General features: G+C 34.3%; 1 protein-coding gene across 11 annotated transcripts in view; it reads left to right on the top strand.

Annotated features, from left to right (window-relative positions):
• LOC129739391 (uncharacterized) overlaps positions 1–19028 on the top strand; it is a 485831-nt gene that overhangs the window by 434705 nt on the left and 32098 nt on the right. For 9 of the 11 annotated variants that reach the window (XR_008735846.1, XR_008735845.1, XM_055730830.1 and 6 more), the window contains 5 exons: positions 7058–7181; positions 7239–8505; positions 8571–8776; positions 16754–17537; positions 17654–17884. Coding sequence is in view for 9 of the 11 variants with exons in the window: in XM_055730830.1 (XP_055586805.1) it covers positions 7058–7181; positions 7239–8505; positions 8571–8776; positions 16754–17537; positions 17654–17884 (2612 nt within the window). In the remaining 2 variants the exon portion in view is untranslated. The remainder of the gene's footprint in view (positions 1–7057; positions 7182–7238; positions 8506–8570; positions 8777–16753; positions 17538–17653; positions 17885–19028) is intronic. The other 2 variants (XM_055730829.1, XM_055730825.1) reach the window with 1 other exon arrangement.

The raw sequence follows: 19028 nt of genomic DNA, 5'->3' as shown, positions 1-19028 counted from the left end.
CAAAATGTAAACAAATAGTCAACCCATCCAGAAGCTTTTAAGCACAGACGATACCACCTAGTACAGTACAGTATGATACATAGTAAGTACAACATTTAGGATAAACAATTTGTAAAAAACATTTTAAATGTTTTGAAAATAAATTATAGATTTCCTTTGAAGAAAGCCAAGACTCAAGGCCGAAACGTCGGACGTAATGTAAACAATATTGTTACAATCTTGTTTATATTAGGGGAACATCCATAAATGACGTAGCATTTGGGGGGGAGGGGGGGTGTTTGACTTTGTGTGACGATGTGTGACGAGAGGGTGGGTAGGGGTTCAAGAAAAGCTACGTAGCTTTAATTAAATATCGAAAAAAAATCAAAATTGTTTTGAGTAATTTTCACTTTCACACGCCCCTTGGTTGTGCGTTTTCCATACATAGGCATACAGTCGCAGATTTTCTATTTAAATGATGCCTAATTCAATCCAGTCTGAACATGTAGCATTTGACACCTACTGCCCGACTGTTTTCAAGCGTATCAAGGAGCATACATGCAAGAAATGCAATTTATATTTTGCTTCAAATGTTCTCCAAAAGGAGCATAGCAAAATCCACAAGGCTCCAGCCTCGGATAGAAAGATTCGTCGAAAGCGAATTGTAGGCAAAAGAGGACACGAAGTGCTGGTCATGACTCCGGAGGACGATAGAGAGTGGGTGGAGGCAGCTGACATCGCATATGCAATTATTCCAGCCGCACAGACGATGGAGGAAAGCTGCCCAACGACTTCATTGGAATCCAGAATGGAGATAATTTGGACCTACGCAACTGATTGAATACTTACTAGCTATTCTGTTTGTAGAAAGGTAGCTTGATTTTTTTGGACTGACTGATATGCTTTTTTAAAATTCCATTTATAACTTCTTTCTCTTTTTTTGTTATTTTTTGTATTATTCTTGCAGAATGCTGATAATAAAAGTAAAAATTAAAAGCCCGATTTTAAAAAATGGGGGGGGGCGTTTATTAAAGCTACGTTATTATCTAGGGGGGGGGTCTATGACTTTGTGACGAAATGCTACGAGGGGGGAGGGGGGGTATAAAAACTCAAAGAAAAAAGCTACGTCATTTATGGATGTTCCCTAGACTGAAAAGCCAACAAACAAAGAAAAGTTCAAATCCAGTCGTAAAATTACATTGAAAAAGAACAAATAGTTTTATAACGAAAAATACAAAAACTGACAAAAACTAGTCCTAATATCTTCCCCCCATATAGAATATTCCTGCCCTGGACAACATATTCTATCTCTGAAAATCAAATTTAAAAATTGTTTTGAAAACTTTTGCAGCAGTTTTCTGTTTCATAAGACATAATGAAATATCCCGCGAGAAATGTTTATGAGAAAAGATAGGATATAAAAAAAAACCTTGGAAGTATTCATATTTAGAGAATCACTAAATAATACTTATAATTCAACCATGAGAGAGTTTTATGATGAAAATAATTTGAAAAAGATCATTTAGAAAATGATTACATGAATTCAGGATATTTGTCTTAGAAGAGGATAATTTTAGGATAAAAGGAAATCCGAATCAAAAGTATAAAACTTGGGTTAAAGCAGCTGAAAATGTCAGAATTCAAACTTCAAATCTTAGATTGAAGCTGAAATGGAAATACAATAGAGGAACTTAGTATTGTAGATAAGACCAATTTAAGCAACTGCTGTAAATTTTGCTTTTAATTTTAGATATATTTCGAAAACATTTTTAATAAAAGGGGGTAGAGTGTTTAAACCAACGTGAATTTCAATAATGATCGAAAAGCTAACTTTATTTTGCAATATTCATTCTCATACTTATGCTTATAAAATGAGCATTAATTAGTATGATTTACTTCAATCCCTTTGAAGCTCGAGAAATCTTAAAATTTCAAAGGATTTTCAATGTTTTTCTTCGCTTTCATCATGTTCTTTTTACTTCTATAATACCCAGCATTACCAGAATATTGGACGGATATAATTCTAGAATTTTAATTATAAAGTCGTACAGTAAATTCAGTAGAGATGAATACATCCATTAATTGCATATGCCTCACAAATAATGGTAAAATACTTTGTTTTTTGCGAAACGATTGCTCTTCACGAAAATTAGAGGGATTTTTTATTATACCTATTCTGTACTACAAATCTTCCTTAAAAACCGATAAAAATCGTTATTTTTTCCGTCAAACACAAGAAAAAGTGATTCAAGTCACCGTTGAATCCATAATTTGTTTTGATGTGGAGAAAATATTTCATCATAAAAACATGATATTTAAGCATTATGCTTGAAAATGTTTTTTATTTAATAGATAAGAGAAAGTTATGTTGAATTTATTGTTGGTCGAACAATCCTGATTCATCGAATATATTCGGACATGAACAGGTTTTCAAACTTAAGTGAGCAAATGAACCCAACTAAGGTCTGGCACAAATTGAAAATTCATATAAGGATTATTTTGTTTCACCTAACTTTATTTAATTTGTTCTTTTTGAGAAAATTGAAAATCAATTTTAAGCTGCAGATGTGTTTCGATAATAAAAAATTAAAATTTTAGGTGTTTTTCGTGTGTTCGTGTGATAAATTAACCCTTAAATTTAATTGAATTAAAGTGAACCTGTTCAATATATTATTTAACGGGGGCCTCCTTACATGTTATATTTCACGACTTAAATCCACCTTTCTAGTTTATTTCTTTCAAGCTTTAAAGAACTTAAAGGAGTATATTAAAATATGTTTTTTTCTTAGGGGGGCACCATTGCCCCCCCCCTCCAACCCACTCTTTAAAACGGCCTTGATTACGAATCAACGTTCGACAAAACAATATCTATATTTTAAATTTGTTTTCGGTGATTTGAGCTTAAGACGTTTTCTGCAAGTTTTCCCTAAAACAGGAATTTCAGGACATCAGAAAATTATAAACATGTCAATTTGGTAAAAAAAACAACTTAAAGATGATAAATTTTCAAACTCTTTTGTAGATTATCATCATTTTTGAGTTTATTTTATAATAAAACTATCCATCGCGTTAATTTCGAATTAAAATGGAAGGTGTATCTCTTCGATAAAAATATTTCACCTTGTTTTGATAAATTTTTGAAACCAATTTAAATACTTTAAACATAAATTTTCTGAATATAACTGATTTGTCACAAGCTACTGTTTCTATGCATTTTAGCATCGTTTTGGAGGGAGTTTAGAAATATTTCTTTTTTCTTAGAAATGTATGATAACCCCTCCACAAATCATTATATTTTTATTTATAAATACAGTCTTTAACAGCTTTTCATCTCATACAAGTAGTGTAGAAAGACCAAAAGAACGTAGGAAAACACCATTATTTTGATTAACGTCCGTTTATGAGATTATTGTTAAAACAACTTGAACCAGAAGACTAAAAATGACAACAAAAAAAACTAATAATGCAGGATGACAACCCAAGCAACAATTCAAGATTTATTATGGTTAACACATCTTCGTTAGTGGTTAGTGGTAAAGCTCATAAGGCTGGAACAAATATCAATTTCTTCTTTTGTCACCCCCCCCCCCCCCCTTCGAAATTTCCAAAATCCCGAAGGGGGGAATAAATAAAGTTTGAAGTATTTTTAGTAAATTTCAAATCAAAATTCAAATATCCGAAAGATTACAAGACCAAGAACCAAATTTTGGAAGATGGAAGTTAATTCACATTTTGTATTTGTATTGAATTTTTCGATATAAAAATACTTGATTTATAGGTTTTTTGCAATAATATAGTATGCAATTTGGTTGCATACAAGCTTTCGTACAATTTGTTCCAATTTATTTGTTTTTCGCATTATTTTTTATTGTCCCCCCCCCCCCCCTCGCGATGTTCCAACTCCGAGTGACAAAAGAAGGATTTGAAATTTGTTCCGGCCTAATTTACATCACCAGAACTCTCATTAAGCTTTAATCTGTAAATTTGGCCCAGTTCTAGAAACGTCCTCATGATTAATTTTTTAATCTTCGATTAAATCATTATGCTGCAATATATTGATCACCAAAGTTGTGATAAAGCATTTATAAAACATGTTTCGATTTTTGTTGTCTGACGCCATCTTGAAATTCAAGAAAGCGACATCCGCTGAACTTGAAAATTACGTTAATCACTGAAAGCCATTTATGAAAGATCCACAATATAATGTAGGAATGAGATGAAGAATATACAGAAAATAAATCAAATTTAATTAGGAATAAAATAAAATAATAGTTGTATTCGGCAACACTGTAGATGAATAAAATAAAATAAATTTCTATGACAACATTTGCTATTTTGGCAGCACTTGACAAACAAACAAAACAAAGTCAGTCATTGATCTATTCTTACGAGCGACAGACGTGTCTAAGTGAATCTCTGAATTGAGATTCGTAAAATCACGACATATAAGTGAAATTGATAAACTGGAAATTGCCGAATTTCGCTTTCTGACGCTATCTTGAAATCCAAGATGGCGGCTTACACTAAACTTTTCAAAATGCTGTAAATGACTGAAAATTGCATGAATCCCTCAAAATATTGTTAGTTGGGAAAGACCCTAATTAGAAAAAGTCGAATCTCGCTATTTAACGCCATCTTGAATTCCAAAAACGCGGCTCCCACTAAACTTTAAAATTCTGCAAACGACTAAAAGTCGCCTTAATCTTCCAAAATTCGAGTATTGGATAAAAGTGCTAAACCTGAAGAAGTTGAATTGCGCTATCTGACGCATACAAGACGGTGGCTTCCGCTGATCTTTAAAATACTGTAAATGGTCGATAACCTCATTGAAATTTTATGCGATTTTCAGTGATTCATAACATTTGAAAGTTCAGCGGAAGCTTCCATCTTGGATTTCAAGGTAGCGCCAGAAAATTAAATTCAACTTCTACTCGTTTAGCTCTTTCACCCAATGCTCATATCGTGGTAGTTTCATGCAATTTCCTGTGATTTGAAATGCTGTATAAAGTACAGCGGAAGCTGCCATCTTGGTTTTCAAGAAGGCATCCGATAGTGAAATTCGATTTTTTCTAGTTAAGCCCTTTAAACTTATACCCATTTTATGGGTTTCAAGCAAAGATCAATAATATACAGGTTTGAAAAGAAAAGCCGAAGCCGCTATCTTGGATTTCATGATAGCGTAAGGATACCAAATTCAACTGCTTTCACCCAATACCAATATCATGGGGTTTTCATTTGATTTTCGTTGATATACCTACAGCATTTTAAACTGAAGCGGGAGCCGTCGATTCGACATCTTTTCGTTTAGTCCTTTCACCCAATACCCATATTTTGGGGATTTCAAGCAATTATCAGTAATAAACAAGTTTGAAAATAAAAGATTTCAAGATGATTTCAAAAAGCAAAATTTGATTTCACCTCGTTGAGCCCATTCAACTATTGTCTATATTTTGGGAGTTTCATGTGATTTTTAGTAATTAACAGCTTTGAAAATTTAAACAAAGCCCCTTGAATCTTGAACTTTGGATAAAAAAATGACAAACAAATTTTTTTCTCCTACTAGATGGGCCATTTCAGTTTATACTCATATTGTAGAGATAATCATATCAGTTTCGGTGATTTTAAGTATTTGAAAGATATTTATATATATTTTTTATTTCACTAAAAATTATACACATGACTTATCAAAAATGTGTAAAAATGGGAATTCCAATTCAAATATGTGCAATCTACCCTGAGCGTGTCCAATTTTAGCATGTAAATCGAGAGCTGTCAACAACTTTTATTACGATTTTTACACTCAAGTACTGCGTGCCTTTATAAAACACGCAAAAGAAAGCTTGGAATAAACTTCCTAATTTATGTTTTATTGTAGTTTAAAAAAAAGCATTTTGAACCTTTTTTAACAACTTGAAAAGTTTATTGATTAAAAGTTTAAAACAGTTATAAAACTGGCTGCATATTAATTGCCTTGATAAACCATAATCTAACTTACTAATGCTAGTTGTGCTACTTCCGAAAACTTAAACAAATATGATCAAAATAACAAACATTGAAAAGAAATAACAAAAGTGATAAAAGTGTCTTGAAAATAATGAAAAATAATGCAAAATGCCTGAAAATTGGCCAAAAGTAACTTTAACGGAAAAGATTCATAATTTTAGGGAAATAAAACTAACATCTAATTCGGTCCAACATTTTTTAAACCGGCAAAATAACTCAATGGAAAATATTCTTTTCTTTACAAGCAACGTCGGCGATTCCACCCTTAAAAATAGGAGATAATACTTGTTTTTTTCCATTTATGATTTTTTTTTTCAACCTTTGAACCGATATCGGCTGAAAGTTTTTTAATATATCTTGGATCTCATTGCTTACGGCTTAATTTGAAGAGTATAAATTTTAAATGTATTCTGAAAACAATATTAAACAAAGTTTTGTGAATAAGTTAATTGTTTCGAGTATTCAAATTTTGACACAGGATGATATGTATTTAAAAAAAAAAATACAAAATTAGTAAAATAAACTCGAAAAACGAAGGGTTTATTTTGTATCACATAAACCTCTTCGATCTGTTTTGTTATTTCATTCTTAACTAATCCTTTCCAGACATTCTTGCTCTGATCTTAGGTCCCATTCTGATGGTGAAGTTAATTCGAAACTAACTGAACTGAACTAAATTTGAAACTTCTTCCTAGTTTCATTTCTTTTAATGAAAAATATGATTGATTATAAGTTTTGTAAAGCTATTTATGATTCTTATACCCATTTTATGAATCAGATATCTAGTGAATGAAGACAATCATTTCTAATCATATTGAAATAAGCCTCAAACTTTAATAATAAAATTCATTCATTAAATTTTTTTTTCTGCCATTTTTTTGATTCGGGGTTATTTCTGATTAAATCATGTTCATGTTTATTTGATAATAATGTTTAATCTTTTTTTTTAATTGATTCGACAATATGATGAATCAACATTTTGTGAGAGGGTTCTTGTTTTTATTTTTTAGATTTAAGTTTATTTTTGCTATTTTTTTAATAAAATTTATCATATTTTCAATTCTCTTATATACAGGTTTATCACGGCCAACATCCGCAACAATTTGGACTACACTCCGAGAGCCCTGTACTGGGTCGGAGGGGAACTCTCCGAACTGGGCGAACTCGAGTGGACCGACGGAGCCAAACTTCAATTCGAGGTACGTATGATCAACCTACCCTATAACCTGTAATCAAAGTTGATGTTATTTTTCCAGGGTTGGCTTCCCGGTCAGAAGCCCGATCCGGTCCCAACCCAGAGGGACACGGTTTGCCTGGGGCTTCAATGGAAGGTCTCCCCAACACCGATGATCTCTTCCGGACTTCATTGGACAGCTCAAAAGTGTACCACCGTTGGAGGTTACGTCTGCAAAAAGCCTAGACCAACGGCTGAGGAGAACATGGCCAAAAACCAAACGCTCACCGGAACGGAGGGACGGTTGCTTTCGCCGGCTTATCCCAATCCGTACCCAGCTCAAACGGACTATTGGATACGGCTGGTGGCTCCAGAGAGTACCCGAATAATCGTTCAGTTCCAGAAGCTGGACATAGAACACCAGGAAGAGTGTCTGTATGATTATGTCAGCATACAGAACTATCAAATGATGCCCGAGAACTCGCTGAACCCGGGTACCAATCCATTGCCCTTGGCAATGTACTGGGAAGGCCGGAATGATGGTCTTCCACCTCAGTCCTCAGACTATGTTAACGACCAACCTTTTAGAAATTTGCTCAATGGAAACTACTACAACGACCAGAAGAATCCTCCACCAAAAGAGGACAAGTTCTTCCGGAAGCGATCGCTTTCGGAAAACTCGGCAGACATCCAACAGAAGCTACAGGACAACATCAAGCTGTTGGAAAAGATCAACTCAAAGCTGAAAGACCGAAAGAAACGGTTTCTCAGCTCGGACAACTACAAAACGGTGAAAAATAGCTCACAGAGTATTACGTTAGAGTCGAATTCGATCGATCCGATGGAACCGATCGAAGATACGGACCCATCGTTCCTGCCTTACGTGCGGTGGTGTGGAACGCATGAAACCAATATGACGAGATTCAACTTCGTTTCGAGTGGCAACGAGGCATTTCTGAGGTTTCATTCAGACTTCTCAGTTGCCGGGAGTGGCTACTCGGCCACCTGGACTACCGTGGACATTTCCGGTTGTCCAGTACAAACGATAACATCTCGGGAGGGCTTTATTGCCAGTCCCAACTATCCGCACTTTTTGCTCAACAATCTGGATTGTACCTTCATCATCCAGGCTCCTTTTGGGAAGAAGGTCTGGCTGGAGTTCGATGCGTTCGACATTCTCCAGGATGCGATCGTATACGTGGACATTTCAGAGGGTCCCTTTGAGCCGTTTCGGAATCCAAATCACGTCAACGATGGCGTTTTCATGAGCCGTGGTGAACGGCTTGTGGTGCGGCTCAAAACTGGAACGCTTCCTAGGGGCAAGGGCTTCCATGCTACTTTTAAGACACGTAAGTTGTTTACATACTTTTTTTCTTCTCGATGAAAATTTGAAACATTTTTATTTATTATTAAGTGAGTTCCGCACTGGAGCAGCGAACGTTGGATCTGACCAATCGGACGGCAGGTGGTAATTTGTATCACTTGAACTACCCCCAGTCGGCTCCGTTTGAGGTGGATTTCATTCAGCATCTGATAGCCCCCCTCGGAGAGGTTATTCTGTTGGAGCTGCACGGAGTTGGATTTAGCGAGCACGGATGTCACAAAACCGGGTTCATTGAGGTGAGTGTCACAATGACTTGTTACGGAACATTAACAACTGTTGAAAAAAAAATTTTTGCAATATTTTTCACAAAATTACATTTTTTAAGCAATTTTAAGTATTTTTTTTTTGTATTTAAGGCCAGTTTTTGGCGTGAATTTTCTCCAGACTTAAGGATTTTTTTAGATGTTTAAAAAACATTTGGAGACTACAAAAAAGCATAAATAATTTTTTTACTGTAATCTTAATTCAGATCTTGTTGAAAATTTTACCTATAAATTCCACTTTGCATAAAACTAAAATCTCTCTTCTTTCTTCAAAATCTTATTCAGATAGATAAGGCTGGAACAAATATCAATTTCTTCTTTTGTCACCCCCCCCCCCCTTCGAAATTTCAAAAAAAAACCGAAGGGGGGAGTAAATAAAGTTTGATGTAATTTATGTAAATTTCGATTAAAAATTCTAATATCTGAAAGATTAAAAGACCAAAAAACAAATTTAAGAAGATAAAAGTTATTTCACCTTTTGTTTTCTTGATTTGATTGAATTATTCGGTAAAAAATTACTTGATTTACAAGTTTATGCAATTTTTTTGCATACAAGCTTCCGTGCAATTAATTCCAATTTATTTGTTTTTCGCATTATTTTTTATTATCCCCCCCCTTGCGATGTTCCAACTCCGAGTGACAAAAGAAGGATTTGAAATTTTTTCCAGCCTAATTTGACGATATAAATCCCGGAAGACACGCGATTTAACTTCCAAATCTTCTTAGTTCTCTGAAAACAATAAGTATCATCTATGTTCCTTCTATTGGATTGTTCAACTTTATCCTGAATCATAGATTTACTGCTGCTTATAAGCTAAAAAAAGGGAACTTACTTTCATTGTTGGTTAAAATCTTAGAATTTACTCAAAAATCAAATGAAAAATCTACAAAACTCTTGGGTAAATTTAATGATTTTATCTTTCGATGAAACTGTACATAAAATTGTTTAAAGTTAAAGTGATTTTATGATTTAAACTTTTTTCATGCAAACTTGATCCAAATTTAAGATTTATGTTCGAAATTTGGATCTTGAAATTCTTACAATATTAAGAAGTAACACACCAAAAAAATTGCATTTCCTGCAAAATTTTTAAACGATAATGTTAATTCCTTAGCTCCTAAAATATAGATTTCATAATCATTTTTTCAATAAAAAAAAAGTTGCAGATAAACTAAACTATATTTGTGGTTTTCAACTGAATTATATAAACAAACTGATTGTGATTCTAAATTGAGAATTTTGAATTCGGTTCACCCGACAATCAAAATTATAAGTCTAATTTGAAAACCTTGACGGAATGTCATCTTGATATTTTTGAAGCAAAACTCATTTTGCAGCTGAATCTGGAGCAAAATTTTCAATAATTATTATTTTGAATCTGAATTTTGAATCTGAGTTCAATACCTGAATTTTTATTCTGTTTGCGATTTTTAAAACGATTCCTGAAATGTACAAAAAAAAAACGATTTCTGTATCCACACTGTTTGGCGAAGTTTTAAAATATTAGCCAAGAAGTGCAATTTTTTTCAGGATCCTAAATCATGAATCTCTAACTTAAATTCTTATGATTTTGGGTTCTCTGTATTTATTGTTTTTATTTTCTATTTTCAATCTGACCTGAGAATCAAAAAAATGCAAACAGAAATACATTTTTAGTTTTGAAAATATGGAACCAAAAACTTTGAAACAAGTTAAAAAAAAGTAGTATTTCGAAAAGAAATTTCAAACAATTTAAAACTTAAGCAGAATTCTGAACCTGGGATAAGTTTTCAGGGTTTCGGCATAAGTTTTTAATAAAGAATTACGGAGCATCATGTTTTAGTAGGGTTTTGATGTAACATCTGTATATCACAACATCAGATTTTTTTTTATTTTATAAAGTGTAATAAAATTTTCATTTATTGATAAAAAAAATTATGATGACATAGTTTCTCACATCGTGAGATAATTTTTCAAAAGTTTTTGATTTTCAAGAAAACTTAAAAATTCAAGCAATAGATGCACAAATGTTTACATTTTTTGATGCCGTAAAAACTTTACAAGTATGACGATTGGCTTAATGATTTCACTTTAAAACTATGTATTGCTTTAACTATCCTTTACTATCACTGTTGATGTAAAAATATGTTCCGATTTTTTTTAAATAAATTTCACTTAAAATTCAAACCCAATGATCTCAGGGTAGGATGGATCCAATTTCGAAATTCAAGTTGTACTTGAAATCATATTCCATACTTGTTCAAGCCAATAAGCTTGAATAATCTCTGTTAAACTCTAGCGTAATAGAACTTATTAGAACGATCTAGAAGATTCTCAAAGATCCAGAAAATGCGTTAAAATTAGATCTCATTTGGAAGGTTCAAGAAATTTCATCCGTTTATTCCATGCGCACGCACGGAAGATTCCAGAACTATCCCGGCGCGCAAACCATCGTCTGTATGGAAATGTTCCAGAAATTTCTGATTAATTTAAATAGAAGCGCGCGTTGTAATGCGAGTTAGTTTTAATTTTGAATCGAATCCGCGTGTTTAAGCATCACTATCCGTCGCGAAGTAACCTACCAAAGAGTGACCTTCCAAATTGAACAGTAGAGAAAAAATTGAGATGAATAAAGTGAATAATTGTAGTGTTAATTAAGCCAGTTTTTTATTTCGCAAAAAATACAGTCCATTTCCAAAACAATACTTATCAAAATTCGGAATATACTTAAAATAAATAAAATACCTACTTTCGTTATCGAATAAAAGTTTGGTGTTGCAGCCAAAAGTTTTGGATCAGTTTTCTTAGACATGTAGTTTTATTTCGTACAGATCTCTGTCATCAAACACATATTGTTTATCTGGTTGGCTGATTTAGAAGCTTTCAAGTTGAATTTTCTTTCTGGGTATTTTGTTGGAATATTATTATTGACTAATTTCATTAAAACTTCAGCTTGAGTTGAATATTTTTTTGAATGTTTTCACCAAACAGTTTGATCGTAAGATGAAAATATGCAAATTTATTGCTATCATTATTTTGTTATCTTGCAAGTTTTTTAGTTCAGCTGGGCTTATTTAAAAGCTTTTGAATTGCGCTTACTTTAAAGGTGCTTATTTATAGTTTTAATCTTAGAATGAAACGGCACATTTATTTTTTAACTTATGTTCTAACCTAAGTTGAAGCTCTGGTGATATTCATCTAGTCTATACTTTTTTCAACATTACACGATATCTCAGAAATATCTGGTCAAAATTCTACAAATTTAGTATTTTTGAGTTACCAAAAGTGTTGTGTTCAAATTTGTTGAATTGCTTTTAAATGTAGCACATTCGCAGCTAGTGAGAAATTTTTTCCACGCTAATTTTCACGCGTAAAGTAGATAAGCTTTGATTTGATTTAATTAAGGTAAGGTTAACTTTTGCTCAATAATATAACAAGAATGATAAATATAGCTTACCTTTTTATTGTGTGGTTAATAATAGAAGATAAGTTCCTGCTTCTTAGATATCTTGTGGGAATTCAAAGTAAAAAAAATTCCAAAACTTCTAGAGCACGCATTCTTGACGCTATAAAAAATATTTTTTTACGTAAATCTTCATTGATTTGCGTGCAATGAGATTCGTTTGATGGAAGGAGCAAACTCGTCCAGAAAATATGATTTTAATTTTTTTTCTTCATACCTGACCACAAAAAACAGCAATTTTGAAAGCCAGGCCTCGTAAAATCTACATACATAGTTTCTATTATCGTAAGATCATTTTACTGCATTTTTTAAACCAAGCAAATAACTTGCTTTGAAGATAATATTATTAAACTGATCGATAAATGTTAAATAAGAGTAAGGTTGCCAGATTGGCTGGGTATATTTGGGCTATTTTTTTTTTTTTTTTTTTTTTGAGAAACCTGGCAAAATTAAGGCATTTGATTTCAAAACTGTCGACCAAAAATCCGAGCAAAATTAGCGAAAATTTGGGCAAAACGCAGCATTTACTTAACGAAAACCAAGAAAGAAAAACTTGAATAGTTTTTTTTTAATGATTAGTCGTTATCAGTGTTGAAAACGTATTTTAAACTTTCGAAAAACCTTTTTTGTTTATTTTCTTTAAACTTGCTCGGAATATTTAATTTTAGACCCTAAATTAAAAAAATAACAACAGTTTTTTTTTATTTTGGCAAATAAAGTAGATAAATCCGGCAAAAATAAGTTTTTTTTTCATCAACCCTCCAAAGCTGTTCGGGTCAATATGACCCGATGCACACATTTCAAACATCTTTATCATCATTCCAATATACTGGAGAACTGGGACTTTTGACAGACCAAGTATGTTCTACGAAAATAATGATGAAATTAACGAAAAAAAATTAAATTTGAGTTTTTAAAATCGGTTCATTGGGAAATGAAAAACAGCTCAGCAAATCCAATATTGGATGTCGTTTTTTTTAAGTAAGATTTTTTTCTACCGAAAGATCTGAGACAGCGGTCAAAACTTTCATTGGACTCCAACATATCTAAACATTGTCGGAGGGCTTATGATTTAGCTCAGTTGGCAAGTCTTTTGTCTCCTGAGCCGATGTCCACGAGTTCGAGCCCAAGAGCAAACATCGAAAACAGTTGTACCGGATAAGTTTTTCAATAACGATCCGCAAACTATAACGTTGATAAAGTCGCGAATGCCATAAAGATGGTAAAACGACTATAATCGAAACAAATAGGGGAGAGGCGGGTTATATGCGCATATTAAGGAACGGACTCATTTTCTCCCATATTCCAATAGAAATGAGTCTGAAAATTCTATACACATGAGCGGACATCTGTTTTACATACGTTAGAGCAGTTTTTCTGTTAAAATCTCTTGCAGTTTTTGTGAGAATAATTTTTAAATAAAAGAAGTCAAAATAGCCGAAACTGGCGGGCTAAATGCGCATATTTATGTTTTTAGCTATATTTCATTTACACTTGTAATAATTTGATATTATTTGATTTAAAATGGTAGACACAGATGTTAAGCATACGTCAAAGCTGAAATTTTGGTGAAATTTCTTACATTAATAGTTCTTTTGCAAGAAACATAATTAGGTATGCCATATGGCCATATTTCATGGTAATATTTTGTTCATATCGTATTTTTATCGGATCATTATGAAGTTCTTATTTTTTCACTGTAAGATCGTGATTTGAGCGTAGATTTGATGTTTCAATGTTGAAAAGTAAAAAAATTATAAGACTAATCTTTTTTTCTTGATATAGGCATTTAACCTGCCTTGATATGGGCATTCAGAACCTGTCTCTTATCCCAATATCTTATCATTTACAACCTTGCCAAAAGCTTCAATTTGTTGAATTTCCGATTTCCAGATGAATAAGAAAGAAAAACCACACACAGTTCACAGAATCTGTACGCACGATAATTAAAGTTCAATATATAATAACAAAACTGACAAAAATGTTGTTTGAATTTTCAAATTTGTTTGGCTTTATATAACAATCAAATTTCTTCATGCCATTTTTCAATAGCGTTTTACCCTCAAACTGCACTGATTAGATACGTTGAATCTCCAGCCATATAGCCAATCGGCTGTATGCGCATATTACCCAACATGCGCATTTAGGAACACTTCCCCCTAAATAATAAACATTGTCGGATAGATGAATTCTTGACGATTTCAAACATTAATGAAACTTAAAAAAACAGAAAATCTGTCAAAAGTTATGAGTATTTAAACATAAAATTGATTTTATTGGACTTTTTACTTTCTGAACCAGTTTCTGATAACATGGTTATACATTTCGACTTAATTTTTAAATGTTGAGCAATAAGTATCAATTACCTACACAATGAATATAATGTCATCAAAATCGGTTAACATTTACTGCCAGGAGAACAAAGTTAAACCACAATTCAAATTTCCTTGAAATGGATATTTAGCGAACGGCATTGAAAGGGTCAATTCGGGCAACCAGGTCGAACCGGACTGTTGTCAATTTTTTTTAGTAAATATCCAAACAAACCTGGATAGGACCGGCCATCTGGCAACCTTAATTAAGTGTATTATAACCAGTATGATTCTTTAATCTCTCACTTGAATACATCTTTTAACTATAATCTGACCCAATATTATTGATTTTTCTAAGTTCCTTCTTGAAAATTAAATTGGGTAACTTCTCATTAATTTGAGCTTAAGTTTAAAGCACCATGCATATGAGCAAATGAATCCAACGTAAAACTGCTAAAAATTCGAAAGTTTTCGTATCTCCAAAAAAATATTTAAACTGTCTGCGAAAATTGAGACTCCAAAATCTTTAAGAATGTAGTCAGTATAGCCAACAAAAAAAATAGTACTGGGTTAAGATAAGTGCCTTGTGTCCCATTGAGTTTTGAGTCGTTTTGACATGCAGGTAATTCCACAATAATTTCGTACATCAGATTTGATAACACTTTTAAAAAAAGAAACCAAAAAAGATTCTTCGCATATTCATGGAAGAATAAAAGTCACCAGAGAATAATTAAGTAAGTCTGAATAACGGTTTCGCTATTACTTTTGACGAGGACTTTCAAAATTTTTGAGGTAAACCAACTGGGCCAGGACCTTTCGATAAGGTTTAGACATCCAGAAAAACAATTGACTCACTAAGACCTACGTTCAGGGTCTTGTATAAATTACCTGAAAAAAATTCACAAAAAAATTAAGGATTTCCTTCATTCCTGCATCTCTTATGCTAATAATTCACATTTGTGATAAAAAGATAACTGTTTATTGATGGTTTTTTTTAACTTTTTTTTTTGATAATAGACGCTATTATATATAAGTCCATTTAAGACCTTAATATAAAACAAGCAATGATAAATAATTATAAGGGTCAGAGCAGAGGTTCCTTATTTGCTTCTCTTGATTATCGATCTCACATTTTATTAACATTTAGAAGAGATAAGGGCATAATGGCCACCTTAAGGAAAACGCTTATTTACCCATAGAAAATAGCTATAATATGGAGGTTACATTATTGTTTCGTGTTCAGACACTTAAAAAGCTTATTTCCTAACGGGCTGAAACGTGAAAAACTAGATGAAAACGTTTAAAAATGCATTTTAAAAAATTTTGCCAAAAGCTGATAAACAGCCACTGTAGGGGCATAATGAGAACCCTCCCTGAGGCAATATGATCACCATTAATCAGGGCAAGATGGGCGTTTTCTGCCGGGGAATCAAGCAGCGAATTCAACTCGATGAAGTCAGGTGAGTCTTTTTTTTTTTTTTTGTTTGTTTTGCTAGGATTTGTCAGGTGAGTCGTAGATTCATCAAACAAAGCAAAATAATCTAGGTCTGTTCGTAGAATACAAACAATTCACGCACGGATGATGCTACTAGCCGTATAATGTATCAACAAAAAAAAATCGATCATGAATTGCAAATGAAAAAAATCACCTCAAACTGAAATCGAACTTTAATCTTTTGATTACCTCTCCGACACCTTAACAATAGGCTAAATCGTCGGATGTACACTAGTCAAGTTGTGGCTCTATTAATCAATTTTAATTCGCTGCTAGATTCTACGGCAGAAAATGCTCATCGTGCCTCGATAATAAGGTGCTCTATATGCCCCTAGTCATCAAATTTAAGTAAAAACGTGTTTTTAAATTGATAACAATGAAAAATCAAAAATTTTATGAAGGTAAAAATTGAGAAACAATGTGTGCAGTGCGTACTTTATAGATCAAGGTGGTTTAAAGATCATAAAAGCTTATTTCGTGATGCTCAAAAATTATAATATTATCGTTACTTGCGAACCTAGCTGTTTTTTTATATCTCTGTAAAGATGATAAGGATATTCCTGTTTTCGTGAAAAATTAAGGCTAAAGGAAGTACGAAACTAATCCTCATGAAAATTTATTTTAGAAAATACGTACTTTAAAAAGTAGTGCTCATTATGCCCTTAACTTCCCTAATCACAGTTATCGATTCTTTTCTCAGATCTACGACAACTACGCTGACAAAAATGGAACCCTATGGCACTTATGCGAGTTGAACCACGTCAACGCATCGACTTCCAAAGCGTATTCGGCTGAGTATAAGCTAATCGAGAACAATCTAGCCAAACCGGCTCCGATCTACATAACCTCATACCTTAACACCCTACACATACGACAACGCAACGTCCAAGGCATGGGACTAAAGCTTAACGCAACCCTGCGCCTCCAAAACGACATCGGCTACAAGATGAAGCTGATCACCAACGACGAAGAGTGGGTCGAAAACTGCAACCCGAATCCGTGCCAATCGGGTGGCAAGTGCATCATGCAGAAAGACCGAGGCATCTGCCAGTGTCGGGGTTACTTCACCGGACGCTTCTGCGGCCTTACTATGTGCGAACTGGAACCTTGCTATTTCGGCAAATGCGAACTTACACAATCCAGCTTCAAATGTCACTGCCAACCGGGCTATCAAGGCCAACGGTGCGACGAGAAGCCGAAACCCTGCGAGGACAATCCGTGTGAAGGCCGCGGTGAATGCCACCCCAAGAATGGGGGGTACTTCTGCCGGTGTCACGCCTGGTGGGAGGGGCCTCGCTGCGAGCGACGAATGATGCACATCCCCTACAAGCCACTTTCGGAACGGATGCTTCAGGAACCCTTCTGGCTCGGGCTGATTACGGTGTTCGTGGTGCTGGCCGTCATTGGACTAGTTTGGTGCGCCAAACGACACTTCCCGGAGAAGATCGAGAAGCTGCTGGCCGATGAAACACACCGGAATCGACGTGAGTACAATGATAAGCTGTTTAAAGTGTTTGAGGACACGAGACGGCTGACAGCCGTCTCGGAGTTTCTGGAGGTTTTCTATATTCAAACTAATCAGAACACTTCTCTTCCACAGCTGTTAACTTCCCGCCACACCACCTGAATACGGCCCTGCGAGAGCAACTGCAAGCGACGGCTGGCACGGTTCCTTCCTCGACGGCCACCACCCCCGCCACTCACCGGACCATCTTCGGACGACTGGGTATTAGAAAACCATCCATATTGAGCCTCAGCAGCCCTCAGCCAGTGGGAGGGGCCACCGCTAGAACATTCTCATTGGATGATCTACTAAGGCCCCCTCCTCGACGTAAGACAGACAAAGTTTCCATTTTACATCTTCTCCCTAAGTAAACTTAACCGAAAAGAACTTTACTTCTTATCAGTATACTCAAAGTTCTAAGAAACCTTCTTCACCGAGAGTATCACCCACTAACATAGAGTTACTGTCCTGAGTCCCATTTAGTACTTCCTGTGAATATTCCACCCCTAATTAGCTACTTACTATAAACAAACAAAGTAGAATGTTTCAAATGCTAATCACTCTGATTTCGACTTTCCCTTCCGTGTGATTAGAGAAAAAAAAAGATCACAAATCTATCCTATCAATCTGGCTAAATTCGAAACGAAGAAACCACTCCTTCTCCACCTGTATCTACCACTAAATGTTAACTGATCTGACCTTCTCACACTTCCACCGAACCTTCTTCATTGAACTGCACTATCACCTCATCTCAAACCCTATCCCTAAAGCTTATCTCTACACTTCACCTCTTTTGGAAACTGTCAAACAAAATTCTGCACAAATCCTTGCTCTATACTACTGTTGTTACACCTTCAAATGTTTGTCAACTTTTATGTGAACTACATATTACGTTACCCTATTACTTGCATATTGTTCTATCATTATTGTGTAAAAAGTTCCTCGAATGTTGTTGCCACCTAGATGTCGCTTCTAACTTACTTATACATACACATGAATTCCTACACCTGTTGTGTATACTGAGTTGAATACCAATTGGTTGAAAATGAAAATGGACAACTCTTAATTCAAAGCCAAAAAGGTTAAAACCAGGATAAAATTTAACCAATAAAATGTTTTCACGTATTTGAAACCACAAGGTTCGGTTCTATGTTATGTGGGTTTTGACGGCGTTCATGTAAATTGTTTTCCTCGCCGTTCCCCTACCGTGAAAATCTATGGATTTTTGTATTGACTTCGATCGGCTTGTTCCATCCAACGTTGACTTCGATACTTCGAGTACTATATTAAGTGTTTTGATGATGAGATTGAATTTCCGATTTTCCGATTGGGTAAAGTTCTGGTGTGTTGGTAGGGTTCTTATCCTTGAGCACAACCTGAATGTTGCTAGCGGACTACCATTCCATGCCTTTTTTCACGATGCCAAAACAGCATAGACTAGTCATGTTTGTTCAGGAAAGGCAGCAAACGT

The sequence above is a fragment of the Uranotaenia lowii genome, chromosome 1 (assembly GCF_029784155.1).
Source record: "Uranotaenia lowii strain MFRU-FL chromosome 1, ASM2978415v1, whole genome shotgun sequence".
Lineage (NCBI taxonomy): Eukaryota > Metazoa > Arthropoda > Insecta > Diptera > Culicidae > Uranotaenia > Uranotaenia lowii.
This window is presented reverse-complemented; position numbering and strand designations above follow the sequence as displayed.